This window comes from Micromys minutus (genome assembly GCF_963924665.1).
Source record: "Micromys minutus genome assembly, chromosome: 12".
Taxonomy (NCBI): domain Eukaryota; kingdom Metazoa; phylum Chordata; class Mammalia; order Rodentia; family Muridae; genus Micromys; species Micromys minutus.
In genome coordinates, this window is record NC_137981.1 from 50,213,761 (window position 1) to 50,231,770 (window position 18,010).

General features: G+C 50.7%; 1 protein-coding gene across 3 annotated transcripts; it reads left to right on the forward strand.

Annotated features, from left to right (window-relative positions):
• Positions 1-720: 720 nt before the first annotated feature.
• On the forward strand, positions 721-16,154 carry FHIP2B (FHF complex subunit HOOK interacting protein 2B). Of its 3 annotated transcripts, none has more exons than XM_080926178.1 (17): positions 721-818; positions 6,347-6,425; positions 8,472-8,644; positions 9,449-9,553; positions 9,648-9,770; positions 10,726-10,971; positions 11,051-11,247; positions 11,486-11,594; positions 11,816-11,892; positions 12,155-12,344; positions 12,901-13,046; positions 13,117-13,245; positions 13,368-13,458; positions 13,569-13,712; positions 14,028-14,168; positions 14,356-14,456; positions 14,614-16,154. In XM_080926178.1, exons 1-17 carry the CDS (start codon positions 774-776, stop codon positions 14,744-14,746), a joined length of 2,229 nt encoding a protein of 742 aa, XP_080782304.1. In that variant the 5' UTR covers positions 721-773; the 3' UTR covers positions 14,747-16,154. The 3 variants fall into 3 exon arrangements, with proteins under 3 accessions (XP_080782304.1, XP_080782305.1, XP_080782306.1); XM_080926179.1 differs by lacking the exon at positions 721-818 and adding an exon at positions 4,179-4,342; XM_080926180.1 differs by lacking the exons at positions 721-818; positions 6,347-6,425; positions 8,472-8,644 and adding an exon at positions 8,917-9,018.
• Positions 16,155-18,010: the final 1,856 nt, after the last annotated feature.

Genomic DNA, 18,010 nt, shown 5'->3' on the forward strand with positions numbered 1-18,010 from the left:
TCTTCTATCTCATTTTGGGAGTAGGGCATTTAGGGGAGTGGTCACTGATGGGGATCAAAGCCAGGGTCTTGGGCATGCTAGGCAAGTACCCAACTACAGAGCTTCATCTCCAGCACTGGAGATAGATAGCCCTTTGTCCAGGGGAAGAAGGACTGAGCTCCTCATATGCTACCACACACCTTATTCTTATTTGGACCCTGTTTACTTAGAACTCACAGCCGCTGCAGAAAATGTCAAGTATACTGGTTACCAAAGGAAGCAATATTATGACCAGATTGGAAATGTTTGTGGCAGGATGCATTTTGACACGAAGTCCTTAAAGGATTTGGAGCTCCCAAGAGTGGAGCCATCGAATCCTTTTTCCTTTTTTTTTTTTTTTTTTTTTTTCTCTCTCCATTATGTCTTTGCCTTCTGGAGTGTCCTTGACACGGCTTGTCAGGACCCCGGACATTTTAAACGCCCCACAGCCACGTGTGTCCAGGGCTACCGTGTTGGTAGGACTGTGAGGGTGCATGAGGAATTACAAGTCTCTGGGCGTTATTCAAAGGGACCTTAGGGAAAGGCCAGTTCACTGGCGGTCATCAGCTCCCCAGGATGCCCCCCACGGCCCGCTCCTTTAGGACCTGGCCAGCGCTGGGCTTAGAGCGCCCCGAGCCCTCCGGCAGGGGCGGAGTTTCAGGGCCGGGTCCCGCCTCCCGCCCGTTGGGCCGCCTCCTCCGCCACCGCCGCGCCGCCACCGGGAGCCGGGCCGCAAGCCGGGGCGGGCCGCCATCATGCTGAGCCGGCTCGGGGCACTGCTGCAGGAGGCCGTGGGGGCGGTGAGGCCGGGCCCTGGTCGGACCGGAGGGGCGGGCGCGGACCGGGGGGGGGCGGGTATGAGCCCCTTGGGCAGGGCCCCTCCCCTGGCCCTGACGCTGCTTCCGGGCCTCGTCTCCCGGTACCGTCCCTCGCTCGTCGAGGCCGCCAGGAGCGCCTAGCTCCGGGGTTCTCTCCAGACCGACTGGCTCCGTCGATCTTGCGCCTCGCCTTCCTGATCCTAAGCCCGACTCCCGTGACCCTGAGCCACGCTCCCTTGATCCCGAGTCTGGATCCCTTGATCCGGCCTCCGCACTGCTTCCTGTTGTGCTTCCTGTGTCCCACTCCCCTGATCTGCTCCCCGGCTCCCTGATCGATCCTGATCGATCCTGCTCTCTCCGCACGGCTTCTTGTAACGTTCCCTGCGCCCGAGAGCTTCCGCTAGCTCTCTAACTCTTCTCTCCCCAAACGTTCCCTGGTCACCAGCCCTTTCTCCCAGATCTGCCCCCACACCTCCTCCTCAGCCCGTCTGTCTTCCGTTGTCGTTCCTGACGTTCCTCCTCACCTGGGATTGACAACAGCCTCCCCCTTCCTCTCTTAGCTGCTAGACAACTCCAGGGAGCAGGAGTTCCCGCACTGAGTTCCTTCTTGGCCTGGGAGTTGTGGCCTGAGTGGCATAAGTCCCCAGGAAGGTGGTGGAGAGCATTGCAGGAGTGGGTGGTCGTGAGAACCCGGAAGCTGCCCTCTGCCTGCAGGCTTATCTCTGGCCGCTGAGTTGGACTGACCTTGAGTTAGGGACGTCAGCCTGCCTGAGGGGCTTGCATGGAGGAGTGGTTTAGTGTTGTGTGTGTGTTTCTCTGGGATTGCATGTCCCTGGCCGCTCACCGTGAGTGGGTCACTTCATTCAGCAGCCTTTCGAGAACCTATTTGGAAAGTTAATTATTTTTTTTCCTCATTGTATAAGAACACCCTCTAACTGATGTGTTTAGTCTATCAAATTGTCTCCGGGGACACAATCTTAGGTTTGACTCCACTGTTTTCCCCTACACTTCTCCCCAGTCGGAACATACATTATTTTGTTTGTTTGTTTGTTTGTTTGAGACAGAGTTCCTCTATATAGCCCTTGCTGTTCTCTAACTCACTCTGTAGACCAGGCTGGCCTTGAACTCAGAGATCCATCTGCCTCTGCCTCCTAAGTGCCTGGCCTCTATTGTCATCATGAACTGGCTCCGTCTTAGGAAAACTAGTAAAGGAGACGGAGGCACTTTTGCAACCTCCCCTCCCCCACCATCCTGCTCTGCTGTGAGGAACAGAGTCTAGGGCACCCTAAGAGGGAGTATCCAAAATGACGTTTTCACCTTTTCTTTTTTCTGTCCTAAATAAAAACAAGTGTCATCTTAGAAAGTGATCTGATATACTAATTCATCTTTGTGGACACAGCTCAATTTTCAAGGAGGGTTAGAAGTGTGCACCGCCCTACGATTCCTTGATCCTTACGCAGAAAGGAATCCCTCTTTTCAGCTCCATCCACTGTCGGGTGTAGGGTCTTCCCTCAGATTGGAACATGAGGTAGGGTATGAACACTTACTGCCATCTCTGCCCCTCCCAAACCAAACAGTAGGGATCCTGTGGCTCCTTCTAAAAATATTGCTGTTTCAGAGGAACTTGTTTGGTGGCTTTTTTGGTCTGGTATCTAGTAGTAGATTCAGGTGGAGAGCTCTGTCCTGCCCTCAGCTGTCCCCTCTTCCCCGTGTCTCTATGAATAGTCTTTTCAATGGAGTCTGACACAAGGTTTGATTGGAATTTACAGATGAAATCTGAGGCTAGAAAAGACCCTATCACAGAAGCTGTGAGGTCACTGGGGTGCTGGCTGAGGATCCAAAGACTTTTTGGGACAAGAAAGAATGGCAGGAATGCTTCAGGAGATTTCTGAGAATTGGAAAAAGCTCTCTGGGGTTGCCAGATTAAAAACAAACAAACAAATAAACAAACAAAACAACCAGCCCTAAACTGGCCGTGGCAGCATACACTTTAAGTCTCAGCACCCAGAAGGTAGATCTCAGAGTTCAAGGCCATCCTGGTCTATAGATGGAGTTCCAGGACAGCAAGGGCTACACAGAGAAACCCTGTCTCAAAAAACCCAAAGCCTTGGCCCCTGGGAAACTAGCAGTCTATCAGAACCAGAACAGTGGTGGCTTATGAATATGATGAGTCGGAACACTCCTTTTGGATGAGGTATCTAATTACAGTTGTTTAGTTGTGTATGTGTGTGGGGGAGTGCCACAGCATGCATGTGAAGGTCAGAGGTCCTGGAAAACTCAGCAAGGCCATCTTACCAGCCTGGGATGAAGAGTCTTGGAGGACTGTGGATAATATCTTTCTGGAAGTCACTGGCCCTACATCCAATCTTTTTAGTTTTGAGACAGGGTCCCTCTTTGTAGTTCTTGATAGCCTGGAATTTGTTTTGTAGACCAGAATAGCCTTGAACCCATAGAGATCTTCCTGCCTCTGCCTTCTGACAACTAGGATTAAAGGTGTGATGACCACAAATTTTTAAAGAAAAGCCTACTGCTTGCAAGGAGGGTGGGGAGAGTTTCAAAGTCTCTGACTTAGTTGTTCCTTTCCCCTGTTGCTATGGCTAGCCGAACATCTTCCTCTTGTCTCCTCTTCTGCATGACACTACCAGACAGATCTTTCTAAAACATTCCTCTGAAGTTGGTACTGACCTTGATGCCTTAAAAAAAAAAAAAAAAAAAAAAAAAAAAAGAAGCTTCTTGACTTGGCCTTGGAGACCTACATGTTCCTTCTTCCACCCTTTACCCTAATGCCCTCTGCCCAGATCTTTCATGGGGACTGTCTCCCTTGCCCCGCTGAAATTTGATCCAGTTGGAGCTTTTGTTCTTTGGCAGGATCTTGAAAGGGATTTATTAGTGGCTCCTCTTTTCTTAAGACTTACTTTATTTTTACTTTGTATATATGCAAGTCTATGCTACATATGTGCAGGTGCCCGTGGAAGCTACAAGAGGGGGTTGGACCCAAGGAACTGGAGTTACAGACAATTGTGAAGCATCTCACATGGGTACTGGGAAGCCAGCTCCTGTCCTCTTGAAGAGCAGCAAATGCTCTTTACTGAGCCATCGCTCCCGCCTCTAGAAGTGACTTGCTTTAAGTGGTCCCTTTCCACAGCTGCTTCTTCCTTAGAGATGACTAGTTTGGAATGCAATCCTATATTCTTTTCTTGGTGCTGGCACATTTACTGGAGGTTTAGTTACCATTAGATTGCTTGTTGCATATAGCACAGCAGCCTGCACAAGATGTGCACCAAATGACTGAATCTAGAAGATGCCCTGCTCTGTGGTACCATAAAGGGCTGAGCTAGGAGGATGTGTATGCAGGCAGGAGTCAAGGCCAAGGCTTTTGTGGAGCTGCCCAACCCTTCACTGACCTCACTGAGGAATCTCAGGACCCAGATAAGAGAAAATAAAGAAATGATGGACCCCAGGACACTGTTGCCTGAGCAAAGACCTAGAGGAAATCAACACCTATGGTAGGGACTGTTGATGCATTTCTGTCCTGGTAACAATTAGTTTTTCTTTAAAAATTTTTTTTCCAGATTCTTATATGAGTACTGTATTTAGATCATTTTGATCCTTACTTTCCCCCTATAAACTTTCACATGTCCTCAGCCCCTCTTACATTAATGACCTCTTCTTTTTTCTTTTTAAAGATCTATTTATTTTATTCTTATGAGTACAATGTACCTATCTTCAAACACACCAGACGAGGGCATCAGATCCCATTACAGATGGTCGTGAGCCACCATGTGGTTGCTGGGAATTGAACTCAGGACCTCTAGAAGAGCAGCTGGTGCTCTTAACCACTGAGCCGTCTCTCCAGCCCTAATGACCTCTTTTTTAATTGTTGTTACACAAACTCTTGTACATGCACACACACACACACCTGAGTCCATCTAGATTGCTCATATGCACACATGTGTAGAGGCCGATCATTTGGCATAGGATAATCTGTCAGGGTGTTAGTCCCTGGGGAAGACATTCTCCATCTCCCCACAGCTATGAGCTGTCTGCAGCTCTTCATCTAAAGGTGGGGCCTTGTGAACTTTCCCCCATCCAGGCTGGCATGCCAGCTCATATTATCTTGATTAGGTGACCGTATTGTTGAGATTTCATGGGTGCAGCTTCCCTGTCACATGGAAGACACTGTCCTGCAGCAGACGGTCCAGTCCTCCGCACTTCCTACCCCCGCCCCTTCTTCGATGTTTCCCGAACCTTAGGTGGAGGGGTACATTGTGGATGTGTCAGTCAGAGCTGGGAAAACCACGGTCGGTTGTTTTCTGCATCTTTGCCTAGAAACATTTATTGTGCAGGGAAAGGTTTTCTGTTCATTTTGGTTTTTGTTGTTATTATTGTTTTGTTTTGTTTTTCTCAGGCCAGTCAATCACCCACGGTTCAAGTCCAGCTCCAGCTAGAGGGTGAGGATGGAGTGTAGAGATAGGTATAGTAAGGCCTTTATGTCTGGCTCTAAGTGAAATGTATCATAAAGACTTTGTGTCCGCCTTTGAGTAAAATGTTTCAAGGAAGCCTTTGCTATGTTTGGGTCAATTAGTAGAAGCTTAGAAATTGTTATGAGACTGAATCTTGAAATGTCTCTTTAGAAAATCTGCACTTGGTGCTACATGAAAGCTTGCAGCTCCACCATCCTTGGTCCTAAGGTACTTCTGGCAAACCTGGAGTTCTTCCTTTTGATTATGGCTAGCTGTGGACAAAAGGATTTGTGTGGGAGCAGCAAAGGGCAAGATAACTTTGTAGCTGGAACCTTTCCTCACCTCAGTTACCCTTGTATGTTCAAATAAAGTAACAGGAGTGAGCTAGCTGGGTGTCAGTCCTTTCCGAGAAGGAATCCCTCTGCTAATTCAGAAATGCCAAAACAGAGGGACTGCCATCTATGTAGGGGCACCTGAGAAGGATCAGGAGAATGATACACATGGAAAACACATTTGGATTCCTCTCTGCTGGAGTCCAGGAAAGCCTATGTTCAGAGACATGGCAGGCTCTACTCAGTTTACATTTCTACACCCTATAAAAGGAAGGCCTTACTTATAGAGAGCTGCAGTCTTTTGTCCCAGGTCCAGTTCTACACCCCTAACTCTTGCCCACCTGCTGTTAACCCAGAGGCTTCAGACTCTGCTCTCTGCAAGCCCCTCAACTCCCCCTCCCCAAAAGAATGCAGCATGCATGGATTTTGAACTGTGCAGAAATGTTTGCTTCTGTTCCTCCTTCAACATGCTTACTCCCTGGGGACAGAGCCTATGGGGTAGGGACATGTGGGAGACATCCTCTGGGGAGACTATACTGCTGTGTCCTGGAGAGATGAATTACTCTTCTCTTTGAAAAGCTGGGAACCAAATGCTTTTTTCTAGGACCTAGAACTCAGGACACTGAGCCAGCACACGGGCCCGTTCCTGTGGGTGCTGGTGCTAGTGGGTCCTTGGTGGAAACTCCCATGAACACTGTGTCTGTTCTCTCTGCAGCGGGAGCCCAGCATTGACCTGCTGCAGGCCTTTGTGGAGCACTGGAAAGGCATCACGCATTACTATATCGAGAGCACAGGTAAGCCGGCTGCTCCCCAGCTTGGGACCCGAGGACGGAGCTGGGGAGAAAGGGCAAAGAGCATAGATATCTTGGGAAGGGCTCTGGACACCAGAACATCTCTATCCTGAACCAGGGATACAGGCAGATTGGAGTAAGACTCAGAGCCATAGCTGTTGCTGGTCTTCATGGTTAAATTGTTGACCCCACTGTGACCTTTTTGGGAGAGTGTGAGTGATAAGTGAGAACAAGGAGGTTGGGGACCTCAGGGGCCCGACTCCGCTTGCTTTAGTTTCCGACTGGATGCGGTCCTCAGTCCTTGTCACTAGGACTGTTGATTAAAGGAAATGCAACAGTGCTTGCCTAGCCTATACCGAGACCTGCTGGTTCAATCCTCACTGCATAAACCAGGCCACCGTGGTTTAGGCAATGGGAGCAAGAGGATCAGAAGTTCAAGGTCACCCTGGGATACATAAGACCTTGTCTTTGAGAGTCAGAAAAAGGAGAAAGATGTGTAATAAATTATTTTGCCATGGCTACTTTAAGAAGTACAATGCAGGGGCTGGAGAGATGGCTCGGTGGTTAAGGACACTGACTGCTCCTCCAGAGGTCCCAAGTTCAGTTCCCAGCAACCACATGGTGGCTCACAACCATCTGTAATGGGATCTGATGCCCTCTTCTGGTGTGTCTGAAGACAGCTACAGTGTACTCACATGCAATAAATAAATAAATTTAAAAAATACAAGAAAGAGAGCTAAGCCTTGGTCTATGCCTGTGTCCCTTCTCTCCTGGCTGACATCCCAGAGGGTCAAAGAATCTGATTGGGTGCTTAATAGTCAGTAGGCTTGGTTGCCTGGTAACCAGATCCTGTATCAGTAGCTGTTCATCTCCCTGATTTTAAACTGTATTTGGGCCTAGACTTTTCTAGAGGCTTTCTTTCTGGCTTGAGCCAGCCCATTAATTAAAATGGCCTTTGAGCACTCTGGGGAGAACCTTGGGATGTAGACACCAACAGGACTGTGTGTATTGAAGGGTAAATAACTGTGTTGTCTGTTGAGCAGCAGTTCCGACTTCTCCCCACTTGATTCTAATATGGCCTCTCTTAGCTGTGACATCCACAAATGTCTCTCAATACTGACAGATGTTTTGGGGTGGGGGAAGAATTTCTTTCCAATTGGGAGCCCCTCTTTTATACCAGGTCATATGCTATCTCTCTGTGTTTGGAACTTGTTTGAACCCAAAGTAGCCCTCCCTATCTCCGTGCCCCACTGAACTACATCCTGTGGCCCCATTTGCTTTTTATTTTGAAACAAGATTTTACTTAGGTTGTCTAGACTGGCCTTGAACTTTTAATATTCCTACATCACCAGCCTCCCGAGAAGCTAGGATTACAGTCTATGCTACCAAGTCCACCCTAAGGCTGTCTTAAGACTGCTCCACCTGACCTGGGCCTTTCTCTACATCTAGGCCTTTAAATTTCAGAGTGGTCTCTAGACCAGAGTTGCAGGGAGAGAGTGAAGCAAGCTGCGTTGCTTAACAGCCATTCCTTAAAGGAAAGCTAGGGGGTGCTCCAGGGCCAGCTGGGAACCTTTCTCTAACTAGGTACAAAACCCTCCTGACTAACAGATTGTCTGTGCTTTCCCGTGACTTCCCACAAAGAAAAAGGGGCAAGACCAGGTCCTAGGAGATGCTAGGAAGGAAGCTGCTAAAATACAGCCTGGGCAATCACCAGACAGACTATGTAGCTGCCCACTGAAGCCTGGAGTAGATAGAGAGGCAACTCTCAAAACATCTTCTATGGACCCGTGTCTTCCCTTGGGCTCACAAGGGGTTCCTGTCCTCGCTTTCATAGGGGATGTTGCTGTACACTTGCTGACACACTGGAGCAGCCCAGGTCCTGGGCCTTATCCCCTGCCACTTTGTCTTTTTAAATATACAAGCATCAGCTGTAATCTTCCATTTCCTGGTGGCGCTCGGCCCATCTCAGGCGTGACTTCTTCTGGGCTTGTCATGAGAAGGTCTGGTGCTCTTCCTGCCACCTACCCTTATGTCTTTAACCTCAATTAGATGAAAACACCCCAGCCAAGCGAACAGATATCCCCTGGCGACTGAAGCAGATGTTGGACATCCTGGTGTATGAGGAGAAGCAACAGGCATCCTCTGGTGAGGCTGGACCCTGTCTGGAATACTTGCTGCAGCACAAGATCCTGGAGACCCTGTGCACTCTGGGCAAAGCAGAGGTGGGCAAAGCTCCTGGGGCATCTGGAAACTTCTACCCCAGTCAAACCACTATCCCACGCTTTCCTGCCTGCACTCCTCTGTCTAATGGAACAAATACTGTGACTAGTGGAGTTAACTCACCCCATCACTCAGCCAAGGGGGACCTGCCGTTTGCTGGGCTCTATTGGAGGTGCTAGGTGCTGAGATTGAGGGCCGGGGTAGTCAACACACACTAGGCCCTTGTTATCTCAGGGATTGGTCCCAGGACCCTGTTGCCCCTTCCCTCAGATCCATAGTCTGTAAAATGAGATCTGAGGGTCAGCAAGATGGCTCAGTGAGAAAGCTGCCTGCCACCAAGCCTGATGATCTGAATTTGGGTCCTGGGATCCATATGGTAGGAGAGAACCACAAGTTGTCCCTTGACCTCCTCGTGTGCAATGTGGCGTGTGTGTGTGTGTGTGTGTGTGTGTGTGTGTGTGTGTGTGTGTGTACTTATAGTCTACACGCATTCTCCTGTACCTTTAAGTCATCTCTAGGTTGCTTATAATTAGTAAATATAAGTACTGTGAAGCTCATGGGGCTACAGTAATTAGGTAATAAGAAAAAGGTCTGTACATGTTTCTGAATAGTTGTACTTTGAGGCTGATTAAAGCCACAGATACAAAGCCAGTAGATATGGATGGATTACTGTGTTCAATAACAACCCAGTCAAGAAAGGAGCAAATTCAGGAAAGGGGATTGGGGCAAGAAGGGAAGAAGGCTCCGAGCCCGGGGGCTGTCTGCAGAGGAGTGTTTCAGACCTCTGACAGGATGCTCTGTCTCAGTACCCCCCAGGCATGCGACAGCAGGTATTCCAGTTCTTCAGCAAGGTTCTGGCCCAGGTGCAGCACCCACTCCTGCACTACCTGAGTGTCCACAGACCTGTGCAGGTGAGGACCAAGGAGACAGAGGGCGTTTGTCGGGCAGAGGGCTTCCCTTTCCAGCACGCCATCCCTCTGAGTGTCGGTTCGATTCTTCTTGCAGAAGCTCCTCCGACTTGGAGGGACAGTCCCTGGATCCCTCACAGAAAAGGAAGAAGTTCAGTTCACCAGTGTTCTCTGCTCTAAGATACAGCAGGATCCAGAGCTGCTGGCCTATATTCTGGAAGTAAGTGCTTGTGTGGGGAAGTGTGTGGTGCAGAACCCCAGAGGCAGGCTCTCTTACCTTCTGAGGAAGCAGAGGTTGGTACCCTCTGGGATGGTCTTGTTTATTTGTTTTCCCACTCTGCATTTTTTACTGCATTTTGGATTTTTGTGGGGTGAAAGAGAAGGAGTCTCATATAGTTCAGGCTGGTTTCAAACTCACTGTGTAGTGTCAAGGATGACCTTGAACGTCTGATCCCTCTAACTCTTCTCACTAGTGTTGAGTTGGAGGTGTGTAACACTATCTCCAGTTTATGGGGTGAAGATTGAACCTAGGCATGTGTTCATGTGTTCTAGGCAAGTACCATACCAACTGAGCCATGTTTCCAGCCCCTGTCTTGTATGAGGGTGAGTGGACATGTGTATATGAGTATGTGTGTGAACGAGTGTGTGTGTGTGTGTGAATGTGAGTGTGTATGTGTGAGTGTGTATGAGCGTGTTTAGGTCAGAATACAGCTCTGTAGAGTCAGTTTTCTCCTTCCACCTTTACATGGGTTTTGGGGATTATACTCAGGTCTCTAAGTCTCCTGTAGCAAATGCTTTTACTTGGTGAGCCATCTGTTTTGGCTCTTATTTTGGCTGTTGGAGGCAGGTGCTTTCTGTCTGTCCGTCTGTCTATCTATCTATCTACACACACACACACACACACACACACACATGTATCCCAGGTTTGCCTCAATCTTACAATCCTCCTGCCTCAGCCTCTCACGTGTACAGTATGCATTATGATGCCTGGCAAGACACACAGTGAAACTGTATAGCCCAGGCTGGACTTGAACTTGTGATCCTCCTCCCTCTGCCTTCCAAGATTACAGGAGTGCTCCACCACCCCTGACTCTTAACCCTGCACTCACAAGGAAGCACCTTGTGAGATGGAGTGATCTCCTTTCTAACCTTAGCTTCACCCCACCTTCTTTCAGGGTAAAAAGATTATAGGTAAGAAGAAGACAGCCAGAGAGGCTACAGCTCCGCCTAAAGACATAGCTGGCTATAGGGACAAGGACTGTCCCCAAAGCGATGCTTCCAACAGGGATCCTGGACTGGATAAGGAGCACTGTGCTGTCCCAGCCTTGAGCATCCACCTGCCTGCTGAGACTGAGGGGCCAGAAAATGGGCCTGGGGAGAGCAATCTTATCACCTCCCTGCTTGGGCTGTGCAAGAGCAAGGTCTGACCACAGAGCTGGGAGGGCGGGTGGGAGGGGGAGAGAGAACTGTTGTCCCAGACTTTGTCTTCCCATCCCCTAGAAGAGTCGGCTGGCCCTGAAGGCACAGGAGAACATATTGCTGCTGGTAAGCGTGGCCTCCCCAGCAGCTGCCACCTACTTGACACAAAGCACCTCCTGCTGTACGGCGATTGCTGAGCACCTCTGCCAACTGTACTGGTCCATGCCAGCCTGCCTCGACCCAGCAGACATTGCCACTTTAGAGGGCATCAGCTGGAGGTGGGTTCCTAGCCTAGGGAGACTGGGAAATACCTTCAGGGGCTGCTAGTCTAGCTACCTTCTTCCTGGGGGGAGAGCTAGTCCCAAGGGCCCTTCCCAGCCTTCCAGAAGCCTCACTTCTACAATCTAACCACAGCAACAGACGCTGTAGATGGGGTGGAGACCACCTCTCACTATCCTTCAGAAAGACCCCGAAGCTTTTACCCATCCTCCAGACTCTTGCTTCCCTTTCTCTTAGGTTACCAAGTGCCCCATCTGATGAGACTGCTTTCCCTGGCAAGGAGGCTCTGGCTGCCTTCCTGGGCTGGTTTGATTACTGCGACCATCTTATCACAGAGGCTCACACGGTGAGTAGGGCAGCTGTGACCAGGGTTCTTCCTTGCTCCGGGAGGGTCTCATGGCAGTGTCGGAGTAGAGCTGACACGTGGTGATGTGGGGGTCAGATGCCAGCTTGGCCCTGGCTAACCAGGCCTCTCTGGCATATTTGGGGGCTGTGTGAGGGCACATGATTTTTTAGGGATGAGTGTGATAGGGTTTGAATGCAGGAGACATGCTCTCTGGCTCCTAGGTGGTTGCAGATGCCTTGGCAAAGGCTGTAGCTGAGAAGCTGTTTGTAGAGACCCTGCAGCCCCAGCTCCTGCATGTGTAAGTGTCTGTTCAGTCTCTTGTCTATGGCTCTTGTCTGTCTGACCAACCCTACCAGGCTTCTTGCCAGAACAAAGGCCAGTGACCTCCTATTGATACTTGCCAGGTCTAACACGCATGGCCCTAGGTGTCATGGGCTGGAGCCTCCCTACCCCTGACTATAGGACCTCACGAGGGATGGCGAGGTTAGGAACAATGGAAGGAAAATGGAAAGGTTCTACGCTCCCAGTGACTGTCCTGTGCTCTGCCCCTGTCCCCACAGGTCTGAGCAGAGCATCCTGACCTCCACTGCCCTGCTGACAGCCTTGCTTCGTCAGCTGCGCTCCCCTGTTCTGCTACAGGAAGCCATGACCTTCCTCTTAGGCACTGACCAGCAGCCTGCAGCCACAGAGGACAGCCCCCATACTCTGAGCACACACCTCATCATGCACTGTGACCATCTCTCTGACGAGGTAAGCAAGCCTTCACCTCAGTCTTCCCACAGGACTTCCAGGAAGTTCTTTGCTTCTGGCCCAGGTAGCTCAGCCTCAGGCCTCAAGCCAAAGTAGTGACAGTATATAATTGACAGCCATGTTTGTCTTGGTCACGGTTTTCTGTGTATTTTGCAGACTGCTTTTCTGTTCATTCAGCTTTTGGAGACTTGAGCTGTCTATGAAGTAGTCCCCCCTTTTTTTTTTTTTTCTAATTCAGAAACTGAGACACAGAGAAGCCAATGTGTTTACCTGAGATGGCACATCAAATGAGAAATGGAACACCTTCTTTATCCCCTAACCAACAAAGGAGGTGACCCCACATTAGAGGGGTTTAACAGGCATTGATTCTCAGGTGTTAAGAAGCCAAGAGGGGCCAGGCAGTAGTGGCACAGGCCTTTAATCAGAGCAAGTTCCAGGACAGCCAGGGCTACACAAAGAAACCCTGTCTTAAGAGAGAGGGGCGTGGGGGGTAGAGGGGAGAGGAGAAGCTAGGACAATGACAGGCAGTCCCTTGCTGTCCCCTCTCTCATTCTAGATCAGCATTGCCACGCTGAGGCTATTTGAGGAGCTACTGCAGAAGCCCCATGAGCGAGCCATCCGAAGTCTGGTCCTGCAAAACCTTGAGGGCCGCCTGTATGTGGCCCGGGGCTCACCAGAGCCAGAGAGCTATGAGGATACCCTGTAAGTGAAGCAGAGAGGGAGGCAGGGCACACGCATGCACACCCACTCATCCATCTGTTCATCGGGGCAGGGATCTGGAGGAAGACCCCTACTTCACCGATGGCTTCCTTGATTCTGGCCTTCAGCCCTCCACAAAGCCGCCCCCAGCTCCTGCCACCAGTTCGGATGGCAAAACAGCAGTGACGGAGATTGTTAACAGGTGGGAAGAAGGTTAGGCAACCGGAGTCACCTGGATTATATTCTTTCTTTGGGACCCTGTGTATAGCAGAGAATGGGGGAAACCTGGGGAGGCGCCTCCACACCTAGGCCCCTGTCTCTTAGCTTCCTTTGCCTGGTCCCTGAGGAAGCCAAGACATCAGCCTTCCTGGAAGAGAATGGATATGACACGTATGTGCACGATGCCTACGGCCTGGTGAGTGACGGTCCTGCAGCTCCTCCTCCTCTGGGGTCTTTAATCCCCCTGATACAGCCTCAGCCCCACACTGGGCCTATTCCCTCAACTCTTCCTCTCCTCTGTTTCAGTTCCAGGAATGCAGCTCCCGTGTGGCCCACTGGGGTTGGCCCCTGGGCCCAGCACCCTTGGACTCTCACGAGCCTGAAAGGCCTTTCTTTGAGGGTCGTTTTCTCCAAGTGCTCTTTGATCGGATCTCCCGGATCTTGGATCAGGTAGCCATAAAGACCATGTCTAGGAAAGCTCCAGGCTGGGCCTTGTAGAGGCTGGAGACCAGGGTGGACCCCTCTTTGGTTCCTCAGCTCCACAACCCCTTTACCTTTCCCCAGGCGGGAAGCCCTGTCTCGCCTCTTCTCCACACGCCCTAACATGCTCTGGCCCTCAGCCCCAGGGAATCCATGACATAGACACATCACGTGAGCCTCCCACCCCCGCACACATTCACACCAGCCAGGCGCCTTGCTTGGGGAGTGCAAACATGCTCAGCACCGGTTGCCAGCCCTCAGCGTTGTCCATCTTGTTCCCTCCAGCCGTACAGCCTGAACCTACAAGTGACCTCAGTCTTGTCCCGGCTCGCCCTGTTCCCCCACCCCCATATCCATGAGTACCTCCTGGATCCCTACATCAGCCTGGCCCCTGGCTGTAGGAGCCTGTTCTCTGTGCTTGTCAGGGTAAGGATGAGGGTGTGACAGGAAGGGACAGAGCGAGGCAAGGGGCGGGACTGGAATGAGCACCCTTACCCGTATCAGGAAAAACACAGGTTTTCCAGTCCTGTCCTCCTGCCTCCCATGGGATGGTAGAGCCGGGGGAACCGGTGGGACATGGTCAGTTCTCATTTGAGTTTTTTCTGGGCTCTAGGTGATCGGTGACTTAATGCAAAGAATTCAGAGGGTACCCCAGTTTTCAGGCAAACTGCTCCTGGTGCGCAAGCAACTGATGGGCCAGATTCCCGGAGAGCAGTAAGTAGCCCAGGGAAGTGGGTGCCCAGGGTTGGAAAGGCAACAGTGAGAAGTCTGTCCTGGGCCAAGCCTTGTGGGCATGGACTCTCATGTTGTCTTCACACCTGTTGGCACCCAGCCATGCCATCGTCCCCTACCTGCCACTGTCTCTCCACAGTCTGGACCATCAGACCCTACTCCAGGGCGTAGTAGTACTTGAGGAATTCTGCAAGGAGCTGGCTGCCATTGCGTTCGTCAAGTTTCCCCCACATGGTCCTTACCTGAACTTCTCTCCAGAAGGGCAAGTCTGAGCCCGGAGCATGATGGGTGGGGGAAGACTCCTGCCTATACTTCTGCCCGTGGGCAGTCTCCTGCCTGGCCGTGCTGCCACCCGGTCCTCCATGCTGGGAACTTGAGCCACAGACCTCACCTGTTGACATGAGCTGAGGTTTCAGGAAGTGCTGGCTTCTACGGTGTTCTTGGAGCCTTCTGAGAGAAGTGGAGGATGGCCAGTGAGCACCTGGATGCTGCCCTGCATGTGTTGCGTGACTATCTCTGCTACATTGTGACCAGGGCCATAACGTGAGACAACTCCAGGGCAAGGGAAATGAACTGTTGCCTTTGAGGCTGGCTAAAAAATCCAGTCCGGAGAGATAGGGGGCCAAGAACCCTCCTGTCTGTTACATTAGGTATTGTGGAAGCTTCTGAGACTTGGCTTCGTGAACAGTAGTGAAGGAGACAGAGAAGGGGACTGAGGGGAAGCCCCCTCTTCCTGCTCTACCCTCCTGGAGACTGTTGCAAAATTCCCAACTGCCTCATGGCAGATGCCCAAAGTATGCTCTGCGCCCAGGCGGGGGCAGCTGCTAACAAGAGCCTTGGCACAGCTGCAGCCAGGGCAGGCGAGAGTCTTGGAGCTGGGAGCTGGGTGCCAGGCTCCAGCTCCAGCTGGTTCCTCTCTGGCGCCTTCTGAACCCGTCTCAGCAAGTCGGAAACACCTGGGCAGAGAGGTCATTGACCAAGGATGGTTGGCCTTGCTCTCTGAATCTTGCCCAACCCCCAGGATCCTAGTGGAATGCGATTCTGAGGAGCACAGGAACTCAAGGGACAGATGGGATAGGGCACCCCAACTCCAGACCCCTGAAGCCTAGTGAGGATAGGCTGAGACACAAGTAGATAGCTCTGGTATTGTTCCTCCTGTGTCCTTCATGGCTGGGGCTGCTACCCCACCCGGCCCAAATCTGTCTCAACCTGCAAGAACACTCGGGCGGCGCCAGGCATTACCTCACAACAGGCCTGCAGTTGTTGGCTTTGCTCCTGGGCAAGGAGGAGCAGGCCAGAGCCCCTTTTGCTTCCTTTTCCTGCCCATGCTGCCTCTTGAGGCTGGGCACAGGTTGCCAGGAGGTGACATGAAAGAGGAGGAAACTCCATGACCTCTACCTCTCCCGCATTCCTCCCAGCGGGGGAGGACTTCTGTGCTGCTCCAAAGAACATCATGCACTCCTGTGTGTGTGAGTGTGTGTGTGTGTGTGTGTGTGTGTGTGTGTGTGTGTGTTTGAGAGAGAGAGAGGTGTGTGTGAGCTGTGAGTGTACATGGGTGCTGGTGTGAGACAGGAGCAGATCTTGGTGGAGTGGGTCTACAGGTTCGGGGGTCTGGGCAATACTCAATGCACTTTGGCCTTTGCATGGTGTCTTCACAACAGCACAGCAATAAACATTGTGATTGTGTGGACACGCTGACTGTCCTCAAGCCTACTTTTCTTTTTCCCAGAGCTTTTCTGCCCCTTAAGGCCGACAAACCCAGCTCCTTTTCCAGCACTGGAGGAGAGAGAGGCGGGAGTCCGGACGTGGCAACTTTGATACTCCTCAGCACCAGCCCAGAACTGACTCTTGGCTGAGCAACATTGTCTCAATTCCAGAACTTCCCCTACAGCTGAGCCTTCCAACCTCAGAGTCTCCTAGAGTCACCAGGCAGTGTGGTAGCCTCATCTTGTAGGTTGTGTGCTATGTGACCGCGTCAGTCACAACAATTGGGACTAACGAAAACTTACCCATAGATTTTGGAGAGGAGATCTGAAGGTATCCTTTATGGATAAAAACCCTTATTCAGCTAGGAAGTGGTGGCACACACCTTTAATCCCAGCATTCAGGAGGCAGAGAAGCAGGGGGACTCTCTGGGTTCCAGGACAGCCTCATCTACAGATTACCAGGGCTACACAGAGAAACTCAAAAAACAAAACAAAATGAAGCACTTATTTGGCATGGGTAAGCCCTTGGGCTCAGTCCTTATTACTGCTGCCCTTTATGTTTGGCTGGTGGGTTGGATTTTTTGAGAAAGGGTCATGCTTGTATACATACCCAGGATGGCTTTGAACCGGATAGTAATCCTTTTGTCTCAGCCTCCTGGATGCTGGAGTTACAGGTGTGTACTATGATGCTAAACTCCCAACTTTGTTTGTTTTGTTTTTTGTTTTTAAATGATATGGGAATGGGTATTCTGAGTCTAGAGTATCCAGGGGGTCTGGCAATCAAGAGGTTTGAGAAGCAGGTCCTCAGCAGGGTTCCAGTGGAGCATCCTAGAGCTACTTGGAGAGGTGGCTTAACACACTATTCTTGTAGAGGATCTCAGTTTGGTTCCTAGCACCAATGTAAGGAAGTTTTCAACTGCCTGTGACTCCAGCTCCAGGGGATCTGATGCCTCTAGCCTCTGAGGGTCTCACACACAGGAGTAATCTTAAAAGACATCCTTTTAAGAGTAATCTAGGCTTCCTTTTGAGATACCAGTGCCAAAGCTGGGGAGCCAGCTCAGTGGATGAGAAAGTGCTAAAAAAGACATGGGATTCTATTCCCAGCACCCAAGTACGAAATGGAGGTGTAGCTGCAGACATATCTGAAGTCCTAGTGTCATAGTAAAGGAGACAGGAGGGTCACTGGAGCTTGCTTGCGTGCCAGTCTAGCTCCAGGTTCAGTGACAGGCCAGACCCTGTCTCAAGGGGATGAGGTGGGAAGCAGAGGAGAGGCGCTCCCGACATTATCCTCTAGCGTTTGCACATGTGCTCATGCGCGCACACAATGCCAGCACCCAGCTGGTTTCGGCAGCTTAGTCACTATAGTGGGTGCACAGAACTCTGGGTGACAGTGATGTGTACTCAGGACCGAAAACTACCAGGCTAAATACTGGAGCAATTGTCACTGCTCTCCTGAGTGTGTGGAGGGACTGGAGGAGTCCTGACCTGAATAGAAGGTTTTGGTTTTCACTGGGACCATTAGGTAGCCTGCTTACTCAGAATGTGTGAGGCCCTGGGTCCAACCCACAGAACTCCAAAAAAAAAAAAAAAAGAAAAAGAAAAAAAGAAAAACTAGGAAAAACTTCATTTACTTTGTTTTTTTTTTCTTTTGAAACAGGGCCTCTCTCTGTGTGGTACTAGCTGCTCTGAAACTGTATAGACTCCCAGAGCTCCTCCTGCCTCTGCCTCCTGAATGTTGGTGAGCTACCACACCTCGCTTTGGTTTACCATTTGAAAGAGGTATTCTCAGGGATTCTGAGGATTCCTCTCTAGAGACCAGACAAGATGGTT